We start from the raw sequence: 14,841 nt of genomic DNA, 5'->3' as shown, positions 1-14,841 counted from the left end.
GAGTTTGAGTGTGTCCTGTATCAGACCACATGCAGACCATCCACTGATGTCAGCAGTAACAAATGAAGAACTATAGGCTTAATCTACTACTACAAAAACTAGCACAGCTTTAGTACTACTCCAGCAGGGACAGAATCAATCCCCAGACACACTACTACAGTGTGTACCCATGCAGTGCTACCCCACGACTGCCTGGGGAAAAGATATCCCACCTTAGGCGACGTGTATCATGTACTCCAGTCATAAACAGGATGCCAAGCCCAAGCTGGTTGTTAATACTACACATCCATTCATTTATTACTCCTCCTTGATTTCAATCCACTTCATTATCCTATTTGCAACCAAAATACTCCCAGCTCTCCCATCCAAATAGAGATTATGCCATTTAATGGCAATTAAATGTCCTAAAGGCATTAAAAAGGCTATCACCAAAACATATTTTCAAGTACTGGTATAAATCACTTCATACAGGCTTTGAAATTCATGATGTGTGAGCCTTCAATGCCAACATTTGTGTTGGGGTCATATATGTAGGTATTAACATTATATTAACCTTCAGTAGTAACTAATCATACTAGAACTTTCTCCAAACTATTAGGACAATGTGAATATATGAGAATTTTAAGATGACAAACAGCTTCCTACTCACCTTTAGTAAGCTTCTCTAATACCAAGACTGTTTTTAAACACCAAACCTAACAGCAGGATAAATAAGCGAACAGGACAACACTTAACTAAGGACTACACTCACCTATTTACACTTAAAAACTAAGCTTATCATCATCAAGTTATGTGAAACTTTTTCAGTTAATTAAAAAAAAAAAATACCAAAACTTGTTTGTAAATCCTACTACTGGCAGGAGGCTGAAAAATGCAACAGAAATCAGTTACATCACCTAACCAAAGAAAGAGGTACAGAAAAAGCATTTGCCAATGTTTCTCCAATTTTATCAGTTAATCTACAAGAATACCTCTCCCACCAACCCTGTCTCATTCTCCGTCTGAAATTCCCTCTAATAAATACATTAATACCGTTAGAACAGATTTCTTTTCTCAGAGATCAATCATCATAGTTACTTTTAATAAAAGTCAACTATGAGCAAATGCAGAACAACAGACTGGGACAAGCAAGCCGCTCCTTTGTAACTGTTTATTCTAAACGTTAGCTAGAGCCCACTTATTCTCACTTATCTCATTGGGTTTGGATCTGGCTAAGGATCCCACCTACTCAGCAAGCGTTTTCACTCTATCTATAGAAGACTACACCATACTGAAAGTGTTTCTTCCTTTTGATGTGAGATATGGCAACAATAACACTTCAGTTCTAAAATAAAACAAGACAGCAATATAAAATATAGTAGTTACTAAAATTCACGGTGACAACTGACTACAAAGTTCAGCTAAAAAGATTTAAATGAGGTTGTCATAATGGCAGGTTTGGGCCTAATGAGCGTCCCAAATTCAAACCCAATTCAACTCACCGATGGACAAAAATAAAGAATCGTGAGCAAGCATAACTGGCTTGTTAGGGTGTCTCACGTACAGCCCTGCCATGCTGTCAGATACACCCATTATCCAGCAACATATCTCTGCTATATTTGGAGATAATGTTTTTAAATCACCTAAAAACCCAAAAACTTCCATCCCTTCCTCTATAGTACTTAAGTCCAATAAATTTATCTGTCAGAAAATTATTGAAAATGATCATATACACAACCGATGGCACAATCAAGTATATCAAGTGCTTTCTGAAACTTAAAATAAGGCTTGCTGAGCACGTTGGTTTATTGAATATTCATTATAACACATCTATTGCTTCTCATCTGTACCTTTTCACCATGTCTTTAATTGACAAGTAAGAAAACTCGAGCCTGAGAAAAAGTAGTGAACACTCCTGGTCTCCTAACTTCCAGAAACCAACAATTTATGGTCTGTTACTTTCACTAAGGTTTGAACAACTTTTGCGGATGAACTGCAGACTAATAAGTAAGCAGAAATGGTGAAAATGAAGTCCCCCTACAGCAGCTGTCTATTATAACAGCTCTACACTGCCAAAGTCACCCTTTTTCTGGTGGAAGTGGAAAGCCAAGGTAATTTTGTTCAGTCGTAACAAAGGGCAGAGCTCCAAAGAAGGCAGTGCAGCACAGAAGTTAATTCAAGCCTGAGTGCCTTCTCCAAATAAAGTATTTCCATCCAGGCACTACAGGATATGCTTTTTCAATATCTAGTAGGAAACATTATTTATTCTGTAATGTAGGAAATCATTCTACAAAGTAAATAACAAAGACATGAAATAATGTTGAATCTCTGTTACTACATACGGAGCTTGGGGTTTGTTTGGGTTCTTCACACCAGCTTATTTTCCATAGCTACTACTGAAACTGCATATTACATCTTTTTAATCTAATATTCTCCTATTTCCTCTATTTATGTGTTTTGATTATCCCAACCTTCATTTATGCAGAGCAGAATTGAAGCTTTTAATTACCTCTTTGCCTATGCAGACTTGGACCAAAATTTGGTGATAATTAGAAAAGTTTAATTATGTTTGGACCCTAAATTCTTTAACAAGCTTTTATTAGTACTTCTTATGTAAAACACTCAGGCTAGTGCCTGCCTGTGGTCTATCCTGCTTCTTGCTGTGATTCTCACCGAGCTGTAGAGCAGCCAACAGCTCTCACTGAATTCCGAGTTATGCATGAGATGAGTTCCTTGGATTCCAATTCTATTTGATTACACAAAACATAGTAAACTTATTTTTAAGTAGCATTTGTTAAGGAAAAAGTCCAAGAGTCTATGCTGTCATATAGACTCCATCAGTAAACAGGATTACAACGCCCCCCTAGAAAAACTAGAGTGTTAGGATGCTAAGGGATAGTTGGAAAATAATCTCTAATTAAATAATTCAAATGTAATGTATTTAATTAATTAGCTCTAATCTTACAGTATCGTCTTAGAAGCATTTAAGAAAGTAAGCTCCCTAATAAACCCACACTGCTTTTAAACAGACAAAATTCTCACAGGGAACAAATAAAACAGCTCACAAAAATTATCAATATTTTTCACCTAGCACACCTCATTCTCACTGCAGAACTCTATCCACAGGAGACTCTTTACAATAAAGACTTTTAGCTCAAGCTTGTCCGATACACATTTTGTAGAGCTACATGACCCACCAGCCAGGATCATTGTTAAAATCAGATATAAATGTATTCTAATTATTATCTAACTTGGAGAAATACCTGTCCAAGTTTCCAAAATATGCACAGTAAAGAAACCAGGAATGAGGCGTCACTCCATAGCTCCTCAAACTGTGTATGTTCCCATTTATAGATGCACTTTACAGCGGTGATGCTGTGTCTGGCTACAAAACCCCTACATCTGCTAAGGTAAGAGAGGATAGCTTTTCAAATGTACATAAGCACAAGGTGCAACCAAGCGCTGCGCTGCACTGAAATTCAGCAGATGCAACTGGTCTCACCCATTTCCTACAGAATAAAAATTACAATACCAGGCCCTTCTTTCTTCCCCTCTTAAACATACCACGCAGTAACATTTCAGCTTCACATATTCGGATTAAATCCAGCCATCCAAGAACTAAAACCTGTAAGAATTCCCGATGGCAGGCAGATACTTCTAGGACCAGTTAAAGTATTATTAATATTCTTTGTTTTTCATTTAGGACTTAGTAAGCCTCTGTAGTGAATGTGCTCCAGGTATGAGAAGGTAAGAGAAACATTCCTTTCCCTCTGCTTTTCTGAAGAACAAAGCAGGAGAGCTCATGCTGAGCGAAGGCAAAGATTGTGCCTTCCCAGATGAGGCCACACGGTGGATGGGCATAGCTCATCCAGTCATCTCCACTGCCTGTACCCCACCCTTCTTGGGTGGCAAGTCAACAGCAATCACTAAGTGGAAAACACTCGCCTTCCTCAGAACTAATGAGCCTTCTTGCTGCAAACCCTATGACTCTAAAAGTACCCTCTGAATGTTGCATTTTCTGTGTTGTCTTTACTATCATTATGAACATCAAGGTCACCATCTTCGTATCACAGAACGTAATGAGGAGAGGCAAAGGTACAACCTCCTAAGAAAGCAACTTCGGTAAGAGGAGAGCCTCTGCACTAAGACAACCTGCTGCAGAAGGACCTAGGCTCATTTCAGTAGCAGAAAGCATCACTTCTACATTGCTTTGGGATAAGCAATGAATTATAAAGTGTGTGTGTTATAAACTCAAAAATAGCATTCAATGAGTATTTCCACCTGTTAGATGCTACAATTTGTTAGTCATTTTAGTTTGCAAGCTGTATTTTTCTGACTAGCATTTTTGACTGATGCCAACTAATCACAACCAATTATTACATTGAGAAGCAGCCTTCTAAACAAGCAGCTGATCCTGTGAAATGTATGGTATGCTCTATTACAATAAGTTATAAAATAAATATCGACATCTAAAAGGAAAAGCCACCCAAATTGTTTAAGGAAAAGCCATTGCTGTATGTGTTTATGCAGGGGACTTCAGCATTTTAATTATTTAAAAAAAAAAAAAAAAAGAGGATTGAACTTTAACGCTATGACCCTTACATATTTGGGCCAGATTTCAGGCTAAAAGCTAATGTGGTTTAGCTACTTATGAAATAATTATAAAAGTACCTTTACCCTTCTAAATCAGGAGCGCTGACACTCACTGGAATAATCCCCTCCGCTAAGTTGAACGCACTACCCATCAAACCCTGGTAGTGCAAAGGCTCCCTATTCAATACTGGTAAATGGCAGGACAACCACCCTAACATTCCAGTGCAGCTAGTCTCTACATTTCTAAAAAAATACCGCTTCTCTTTTGCAAATTTACTGACAGATTGTACTAGAAAATTAATTTGCCCTCCACACAACACTACTCTTAATAAAACACTATCAAAGCAAAGCCCTCCGGAAGAAAACAGATTGATTAATAGTTTCTAAAACTAATCAGTCCCAAGTAAAAAATTCTGGGGTAGCTCAGTACTATTCTAACAGTAACCCTCTGACCACCTGAACTGTAATTCACCAGAAGGGGAGATGAAACAAAGATTCCCTACATCTTGTTTTATCCTCACCAGTGTTGCTCAGCCACGGAGCCAGCAGCAAGCTACAACTCTCAGCCACTCTGAGCACAAATGCTATTTTATTATGCGCTAAACTAGGAGACATAAATAAACATTAGCATTGCACAGTGCAGCGCAATTTTGCAGGTTAGCCACGCTTTTTGATAGAAGTTTGTTGGTTTTACTAAAAACCTGATTACATTTAGAAGCAGCACAGCGACTGTAGGCTGGATCGTACATTTTCCACCTTCCCTGCTGACCACATCAGAAAAAAAAACCCTGTCACTGCAGTAAAACCAGACCCCCAAAGCCCTTCCACGAGAATAACCCTATCTCATCTCAAATGCTTGCTTTACAAGTTCTGACATCAGTGAGAATAGTCAGACCTGCAAAAGAGGCTATTTGTTATTAATACAAAATTAATGGCTTGCTGTTACGCAGCGCTATAGCCCCTCTGTCTGGTAACAACCAGCAGTAATCAAGGCTCAGTTCCTACTACGCTAGATTCTTGAACTTTATCGGTAATGATGCTGCCAAATAAACAATGTGAAGATCATGTCATAATTGTGGTTTCAGAAAACAGCTAAATCTTGAAACACAGTTTTGCCATCTCTATTGTTTTAGATAACATTTTCTGTCTGTAAGCTTTAGGAAAAAATAAGCGTTGGCATGTATCTCACTGAGGAAGTAATACAGAGAAAAGATGTACAAAACCAGAAGTGTTGTTTTCCTGAATAATACCCTCCTCCCCTAAAAAAAAAAAAAAAAAATCACGAAAGGAAAGAAATCACTTAAAAGTGATATGCAAAGAAATTCATGACCCACATGTATGTCTTGTGACGGTCCACAGCTAAACAACTGCAGGAAGATTTTTCTACAGAACATATGTGAGGCAAAGAATAAACAAGATAATGGTCTATTTTTCACGGGAGTGGAAAAAAATAAACAAACAAAGAGAATGCAGATATGGTAACTCCGTTCTAATAGGAACATTTAAATAACGTTCACACCTGCTAAAAAGCTGATGTACATTCATTTATACAGGCACGTTTTGGAAGAAGACTGCAATCCAAGACACAGGAACAGATTTACTCACACAGATGTTCACATAAATTGACCCTGATACTGCAGATGCATAAATCTACAAAAGAGAAAAGGCATCACTCCCACACTCTAAATTGGGCCTATACATTTGCAAAATTGGGCCAGATAGCCATCGCATTATAGAATAAAACCCAAAGACTCTAAACTACTGAATTCAGCACAACTTCTACATGGAATACTATCAGGGTTTGCTTTTTCTCCATTCTTTGCTAACAAAGTTACAAAATGCCTCAGTGAAAGGTCTTTGTATACAAATGTAAACACTAATTCCTTTTTCTACAGAGAGCACCTTCCACATTGCCAGTGCACCTCACCTGCATTGATAAGGGGGGTTTTCCCTATAGGCATCAAATATAAGGAGGAAGCAATGATGGGACACAACTGCAGAGACCTCAGAATTGCCGAGAGGGTAATTCAAACATTATAAGGAAAATAAAAGCCACAAAACCAAAAAGTAATAAATAAAAAGGAGACATTAAAGCAAAAGAGGAGGCTCTGCAAATCACTGAACTCATTTTACAGGGACTAAAGCAGGAATTTCTTCAGGTATTTCAGATTAAAGTTTCACTTCATCTCTTTAGTCAGGTTTTCTTGGACAGTGAGCGTCTCCAAGACTACCTGAGCTTTTCCCAAAAGTTTAATTCTTGTTGGTATATCAAATTACTCTGAGGGGAAAAAAAAAAAAAATTACGATTTTGGACTTAAAAATCATTTGCTAAATATGACACAAAGTGAATTATCTTTGAAGCTGAATAGTTTGTCTCCTACAGTCAACAGTTATAAGAACCACACCACACACACACACAAAAAAAAAGGAAATATCAGCAGTAACACACTGTGAAGAAGACCTGAAAGTCACAAAATCCTCCTACTTACATGCCATGAGAGAAACATGGCTTTGGAGATGCAAAGTACCACCCTTGTAGGACAAAAAGAAAGATTGCATACTGAGAGAATTTGGAAGTTTTATTAATTTTATCTACATTTCTGAATATTACTAGAGTAATATTGAGCATACTGATAAAGTTTCAGAAATAAACAGCCGGACAGTTAGCAATGAACATTTAGTAAATCTATTTTTCCCTCCTATTACCACACTATATCAGGAAGAGCTGATCCATTTAAATAATTCTTCTATGAAACGGACACTGAAATTTTTAAAATTAGTTGCTATTTCAATTTCCTTTCTGGGGGGTTTGTTTATTTTTCTCCTCTTGAATACATTTTACCAAAGGTCCCAGAAACCGCTGTGACAGTAAAAACCCATTCAAAAAGCACTTGTCCAGCTTGATGTGTTCAGCTGCTCCACGTGTTACCTACTAGTTCTATTTGAACACTCATCCTCTGTCCCTGTCCTGGTCGGAAGCGCCCGTGCCTGGCAAGCCCATCCGCTCAGGCCCTCACAGGGAGCCGCTTTCCTCCGCTGAAGATGCACTTTACTCAATGGAGTGGTTTGAGATTGGGAATCGAGGGGAAGGTAAAAGTATAAAAGCAGGTTTAAGAGCTGTCGGCCTTGAAAATTTAGTTCTGGGCAATGAGAAAACACAGTGCCAGTTTTGATCTCAAGCACAGCCACCTTATTAAATGACACTTCTAACGCTCACCACATCGATCCAAGAACTAAGTGCCTTAGTGCAAGAAACCCTCTCTATAGCACAGAGTATCTTCTTGTTTTCTCTAGCTGTGCTTTGCCTACTCCTGTAATTCCAAAAAAATGTACCTGTGCTTAATGTAACAGTGAAAACAAATCCCTTCCATACAACAGAACCTGAAAGAGACTTTCTAATCAAAAACACTTTACTCTTACTTGGCGTTCAGTCCAGTCAGCTGCAACCAAACCCCTGGGTTCTCTTCTGAACTCCAACCACAACCCAAGCAGCCCTCTTGCTTAGCAAAGCCTTCTCCTGCAGTCCCCACAGGCTCTGAGGTCCCGATCCTCCTCGAGAACAGCTACTGTAAAAGTGTACAAGTGCCTGCTTGCATTTCGTGCGTGTGCGTGCAGGAATACTGCAGACTTGTTCAAACCACAAGGGATCTCAAAAAGAAACCACCAGGATCAGACAGACAAATATTTCTAGGGCTTATTTCTTTGTTCATATGCCTGACCAAGTAGTCCCACAACATTTTAGCTGGCACCTTCCCTTGTGCAGTTTGTCTCCAAACAAGTCATGGGAGAAATCAGCAAAAACAGACAACAGGATGCTTCAGCCACTTCCTGAAACCCATGTGATCGATACAATTTGAAGGTAAAGCCAAAGCCAAATCCATGCCCATCCACCTACGTACTCAACTTTGCACAAGATTTCAAAGTAACGAGTCAGATGATAAACGCCATGCAACACCAGACACAATAGCGTAAACAGAGACAGGCTTTTGCTTTAATTTTTAATTTCCATTTTCTGTGGGTTTAGACAAACCACTGACATTACTTTACCATAATACTTTGCAATGAATCAATACTTTAATTTAATAACAGTATTCTGTTGTCAACATATAATATATCACATAACGCCCTTGTACAGATGATAAAAAAATATGCCAAATAAAATGCAAGGCTTCGCTTACACCAGTGATCAGAGGTTAAATCAATGTAACAAGAATCCTTACAGCCCCCAAAAGAATTTTCATCAGGGTTAAAAGGCAGCATGGAGTAATTTCAGCCACATCCCTTCCTCTCACCCTTGAAGTGCTGTGAAAGCTCTCCTAGGTCATGGAATTCCAACACTTCAATATAAGGAACAGAGAGGAAATAGAGCTGAACAGAATCAAAGTACAGATCTGTGAGCGGGATGTTTATTTAAAACATTCCACTTCCTTATGAATTCAGTGATAACTGCACTAGTTCCTAATGATAAAGGGACTATAAATGGAAAATGGAATTAGGTCCAGTTTCATCCAACCTCACTGAAACAGATGTAGCAAGTTAAAGATGTAAAATATGACAAATTACAATAACTTCCACTTAAACAGTGTGACTACAATTCTGTACCTACTATTTTTATCTTGACAGTAGCCTTGCTGTTGACAAGTCTTTAAGATGGGAAACACAAATCTAATCATATCTGTAGTACATTGACTCATGGTATGTGAATAGAAAGTAAGTGGGAATAGGGAAGAAGCAAATGCTTTTAGAACTCCCAGTTGTTCACCTCGGTATTCTTTTTTCCCAATTCGACAGCTTTTGATGCATTACAAATTGATAAATAACTGATATTAACCATAGTCTATGCTAACGGCATGTGTTTTACTGTCACGTGTGCTCCCCTCAATTTCAATGACAGCTCACGATCATAATGCAGCGTTCAAGGAAACGTGTCATTTGCTGGCAGAACGTTTTAGAGCTCTGGGAAGAGTAGGTCTGGTTCTACTACAGTTTGGCACCTCCCACAACACCCTCCAGTTGGTGAAAACCCCGCAGTTCCATGTAAGTGTCATCCTTAATGTGAAAGAGGTATTTGAGTCAGTGCAAAATAAAACAAACAGCTTTTACCAAAATGTTAGTGTTGGTAACAGTTCAGCTGCCAGATGCTTGTTACTTGAACCCATGCCGTGCATAACAAACAGACAGAGAAATGACTAGGATAAACGACTGGACCAGAAAATCTTTAGCAGGAAATCAAAGCATACGCAGGCTGCAGTCTGAAGTCATAAAAAAAGGTTGCAATTGGACTTCACAAGTTCTATTGATTAAGAGCTCTGTAACGTCTCTTTCCTTGGTTGCTATGCATTAGTCGAGCCCCACCTGCCTGACCCCCATTCTCTGCCATAGCCTTTGGTCGTATGAATACAAGAGAAACCACAGGGCTATTTCATAGCTGAATTCACACAGGAATTCTTTTAAAGTACGGTATCTCAATTTAAAGATAATAACATTACTGAAGAACTCAGAATACCATGAAAAATGCATATTGGAAAAATCAGGGCATGACTCTTCAGAAATGAAACCAATGGCTTGATAAAAATAAAACCTCACTAGTGTGTTCCAGTCACTTCATTGATTTTTTTCTGATCTACAGGCTGGACTATCCTTCTAGATCAATGATCAATTTTGACACTGAGCACTGGCTAAGGAGGCTCATGCTGTGAAAAGCCACAGTCCGTGTGTGATCATGAGAATCACACACAGGCACAAGACAGAGTGAGATTTGATGAGTAACTGGCTTTTGCTTAGTCAGAACCTGAAGGATCTTCATCAAGAAGTTTCAAAACAGCTAACAGATAGCTTGACTTTGAGTGAAACACAACCAAGAATTATTGTCATTATGCACACCCACAAAAAACTGAGAGATTTCACAACATCTCCTCAGATGAACACACACAGAGAAAAAAGGCATTACCAACATTTATTTCAGGTGGGCAATCAGACGGCTTTCTGGAAAAATAACTCCCGATTTGCCTTCCATTTTCCTAAGTCATGTTTTGAGCCCATTTTAATGCATTAAAAAAATAAATAAATAAATAAATAAACCGCAACGTGAACCAGTATAAACAAAGACAGCTGCTTCTTTTCCTAAAAGCCGTGAAACGCTAAATAACCTGCGAATGACTCCTGCTCACATATGTGCCTTGCCAAGCCAGAGGATCACACAAGGCTGTGCGCTACTTTGAAGGCTGGGGCATCAGACATGCCTTGTCAGATTTGTATTCACAGGGTACAACGGGATCCATGACTTTCATTTCAATAGTAGCTGGAGCAATGGGCACAGAAGGAACATGCAGCTCAGCCTGGAAAATTAGGATGGATTTGTGTTAAAAAATTCCCTTTCTTCCTAAGGGCTGTTGGGGCAGATGCAGAGCCTTGCTTTGGGGTCACACTATGTCAGCAGCTCATGGCAGAAAGACTGCCTTTCTTCTCCCTCTCCTCTCTGGTGGATGCTGCAGCCTCAGAGTATTTTACATGTATCCTCAGAGATGCTTCTGTGTATCAGAGAAGTACAGCTGTAGACTCTAGAAAAAAATTCCACATGCCCTACAAATTCAAATCCCTTTTTATGTAATCTATTTAATCTCCCATTAATGATAATCTCTGCTATCAATGTGCCCAAACAGGGTCAATTTCTGCTGGATTTGCACTTCTTGCATTTCATCCTATAACTGAGCTGTATTTAACGAGGAGAAACACCCTGCTGTAGAAGACATCAGCAGTCTCCCCAAAACAAATAATAGTTACGAGACTCCGTAGCTGCCAGGAACATTTCAAGATTGTGGGTTTTCTTCTTCCTTTGTGTGCCTTGCCTGGAGAAGAGTCCTGCCAGCTGAACATTATTTATTAATCAGGATATTATTGCCTCCTATACCTTGTAAGGAGCCAGCATAGAAGGGCGGAAATTACTGTGCATTTCTCTTACATACCCAAAGATATAAAAAGGGGAGGAAAGAAGAGATTGCAAAGGAGCATCTAAACCCCCACAGATCCCACCTGGCAAACCCAGGCAGCATTTCAGACACACAAGTCGCTGCAGTTCGAAACCCCATGGAACACATCTGGATCACACAAGGCTTGCAAACACAGACACACGCTGAAAATCAGGTTCCCTTTGCCGCTATGTTTTTTAAGTAAAAACTGCCCTGTACAGCTCCCTACAATGAAATGAAATGGGTAGCGTTCAGCTCTGCCAGAGATTTTCCTCCTGCAACACCAGACTTCCCCAGCCCGCACCCACGGAGCGAGCAGGCTCAGGCACACCTGTGAGGGATGGTTCTCTCGCTCTCTGTTGCTGTAGCAGAGACCAGAAAAGCCAGTTACTGCCTTATTTGCTCTTCTGATTCACTGGTAGTTTTATTCGTAATCACTCCCAGCCATCCGCCACCTGCACACCCTCCCACCCACACATATCCAATTGGCTGTTCTTCCCCAGATTTTGTCAATTCACAAGATCAGTTTGCTCTGCATATGCTCTACCCCAGGGCTCATCAGCAAATAGATTTAATGAACAAAATAAAGTTCAAATGACTCGCTAACAAAATCCTCTAGTGGAATAGCCATACGCTATCACGCAGAAGGGAGCCCTGGGCTGTAAAAGCAATTCAGGTGGCAGCATTCGATGGAACCGACATCCCTGGCAGAAGCACCTAAGAGTTAATGGAGGACACGGGGCTTCTCATTCTCTATACTGCAGCCCAGAGAACGCAGATGATGACTATAATACAGTATAATTGAGCATTTCACTAAACGGCGCCGCACAGAAGTTCTTTCGGTACGGATCAGCACTTGTCCTCGATAACCTTTACGAGGAGCTGAAAGTTCACGCACCCGGACCGCATCCATTTTCAGATCTAGCCCGAATCCTTCATTTTGCGCCCGGCGGGGTGGGAAGAGCTATCCGGGGCGCCTCCACCGGGGAGCCAGCCCCCTCCTCTGCCGCCAGGAGAAGCGGCCGGTCACAGCCCGGTGGTGCAGCGGCTGCACGCGGGCGCCGGGGGAGCGTCTGCCTGCGGCTGCAGATTCACAGGATGCCCCGGGCTCCTTCCCGGAGGAGCCGGCGGCAGCCCTTTGAGCAGCAGGGCGCTGGGACGGAGGGAGCATCCTTCCCGAGTCCGCTCCCACCGTATTTGAAGGGAAACGAGTGTGGAAAGCCCAAGTGCGGCAGAGAGACACGGGCACAACCCGCCCCACTGCTCCTTCTGGGAGCCGCCGCTGCCCAACGATCGTCCCTCGCTCAGCCGCACCCCCCCTCCCAGCACCTCCCAAACACCTTCCGCAGCCCAGCCTGGAATGGGAAAAGGCGGGGGGAGGGATTGGCTGCATCTTGTCTAAAGCCCACAGCGAAACCTCGTCCCCTCCCAGGGCTGCCCCCGCCTGACCGCCCATCGCACCGGCAGGGAACTTGCCCGGGGACGGGGGTAAGAGAAGCGCAAACTTTGAAGCTCTCCCGCTTCCCACGGGGCAGCGACGACCCGGGAAAGCCGCTTCTCCCCGGGACGCGGCAGCCTCCGACCCCACCGGGGAGGGGAGACGCACCAACCGCCCGCGAAAGCCGCGTTTCCCCGGGCCGCGGCGGCAGCCCCCGACCCCACCGGGGAAGATGCGGGCACTCGAGGGCGCGGGGCTCACTTACGGATCTTGGGGGTGGTGCTGGCCTCCGGCGCGGCGGTGGTGGTGGTGGTGGTGGCCTCCTGGAAGGGAGACAAGGTCCAGGAGGGCGCCGAGTCGTGGACGTAGATCTTGTAGGAGGAGGTAGCGTGTGCCGCAGTGGGCCAGGCGGGCGGCGCGGTGCTGGGGGCGGCGGGCGGCGGGCGGGCGGTGCCGGGGGTGCCGCTGGCGGGCGGCGCGGTGTGCGGGGCCGCGGGGTGCCGAGCCGCCGTGGGGCGCGGGGGGCTCCGCGCCGGCCCGCGGGTCCCGGGGGGCCGCGGGGGAGCCCGGCTCATAGTGGTGAGGCGGGGGCTGACGCGGCTGGGCGGCCGCGGCGTGGAGGAGGCGGCGGCGGCGGCGGTGGTGGTCTCGGCGCCGCGGGGGGGGGCGGTGGGCTTGGAGAGGAAGAAGGGGTCCTGCCCCACGCCCTTGGCGTCCATCAGCTCGGTGGGGACGTACTCTTTGACGGAGCCCACCACGATCCACTTGAGCAGCATGAGGCTGAGCCCCAAGCCGATGAAGCCGATGAAGAGGGGCACCACGCACAGCCAGGTCTGCTGCCGGTTCCAGACGATGCAGTCGCTGCAGCGCAGCTCCCGCGGCGGCCCCCCGGCACCATCCCCGCCCGGACCCCCCGCCCCGGCCGCCGCCTCCGCCGCCCCGGGCGCCGCGGCGCCGGCAGCCCCCTCGCTCATCCTAGGGGCCCTCGGCAGCCCCCTCGCTCATCCTCGGGGCAGCGGCGGCGCGGGGGGCGGAGGAGAGCGCCCCGCTCGGTCACGCCGCCGGCATCGCGCCCCGCGCAGCCTCCGCGCTCAGCGGGACGGCAGCCGCCTCCTCTTCAGCCTCTTCGCTCTCCTCCCGGCGCTCCTTCCCCTTCTTTTTTCCTCCCAGTCGCAACCAGCAGCCTCCTCGGTTTATCTCCCCGCGCTCCTTTCCCTTCTTTTGCCCTTTTTCGCAACAATCAGCCTCCTCGGTTTATTTTATTCCAAGCGTGCGGGCGGCGGGCAGGCGCATTCCTTCACATTCACGCTCCTTTCTCTTTTTCCTTTTTTTTTTTATTTCCCTCTCCCCTCGAGGCTAGGGGGATCTTTTTCCGTCTTTTCCTTCCTTCCTCTCCTGGCTGCCTCCCCCGCCCGCGGCGCAGCAGCCTCCCCCGGCTGCGCGGTGGGTTGGAGGCGGCTGCGCAGCGCGCAACCCGCGCCGGGATGATGGAGAGGGAGGGATGGAGAAGGGGGGGGGGGGGCAATGATCCGCGGGCGGGGCGGCGGCTCCTCCGCGCTAAGTCCGGCCCGGCATCCGAACTCCAGCCAAGGTTCCCGAGGGAAAAAAAACAAAGATCCACATACGCACAAAAAAAAAATAAAAAAAAATAAAAATTAAAAAAAAAAAATAAGATGAAGCCCCGGAGGGGGCAGCGGCAGTGACCCAGTCGGCAGAGAAATACGGATCCGGCAGATAAATAGGCACGCAGAAGGCAGCTCCTGCCAAGCTCGCAGCTCCCGTTGGATTGTGTATTCCTCGCGCAGCGCAGGGGAGGCAGGCTCCGCGCAGAAAGTGAGGCGCCTCCCACCAACGCCTAATGGT

The 14,841-nt window shown here is 44.3% G+C and overlaps 1 protein-coding gene across 2 annotated transcripts in view; it reads right to left on the bottom strand.

Moving 5' to 3' along the window:
• NRG3 (neuregulin 3) overlaps positions 1-14,457 on the bottom strand; it is a 396,810-nt gene extending 382,353 nt beyond the window's left edge. For both annotated transcript variants that reach the window (XM_054071994.1, XM_054071993.1), the window contains exon 1: positions 13,244-14,457. In XM_054071994.1, the coding sequence (XP_053927969.1) occupies positions 13,244-13,952 (709 nt within the window). In that variant the 5' untranslated portion in view covers positions 13,953-14,457. The remainder of the gene's footprint in view (positions 1-13,243) is intronic.
• Positions 14,458-14,841: the final 384 nt, after the last annotated feature.

The sequence above is a fragment of the Cuculus canorus genome, chromosome 7 (assembly GCF_017976375.1).
Source record: "Cuculus canorus isolate bCucCan1 chromosome 7, bCucCan1.pri, whole genome shotgun sequence".
NCBI classification, from domain to species: domain Eukaryota; kingdom Metazoa; phylum Chordata; class Aves; order Cuculiformes; family Cuculidae; genus Cuculus; species Cuculus canorus.
This window is presented reverse-complemented; position numbering and strand designations above follow the sequence as displayed.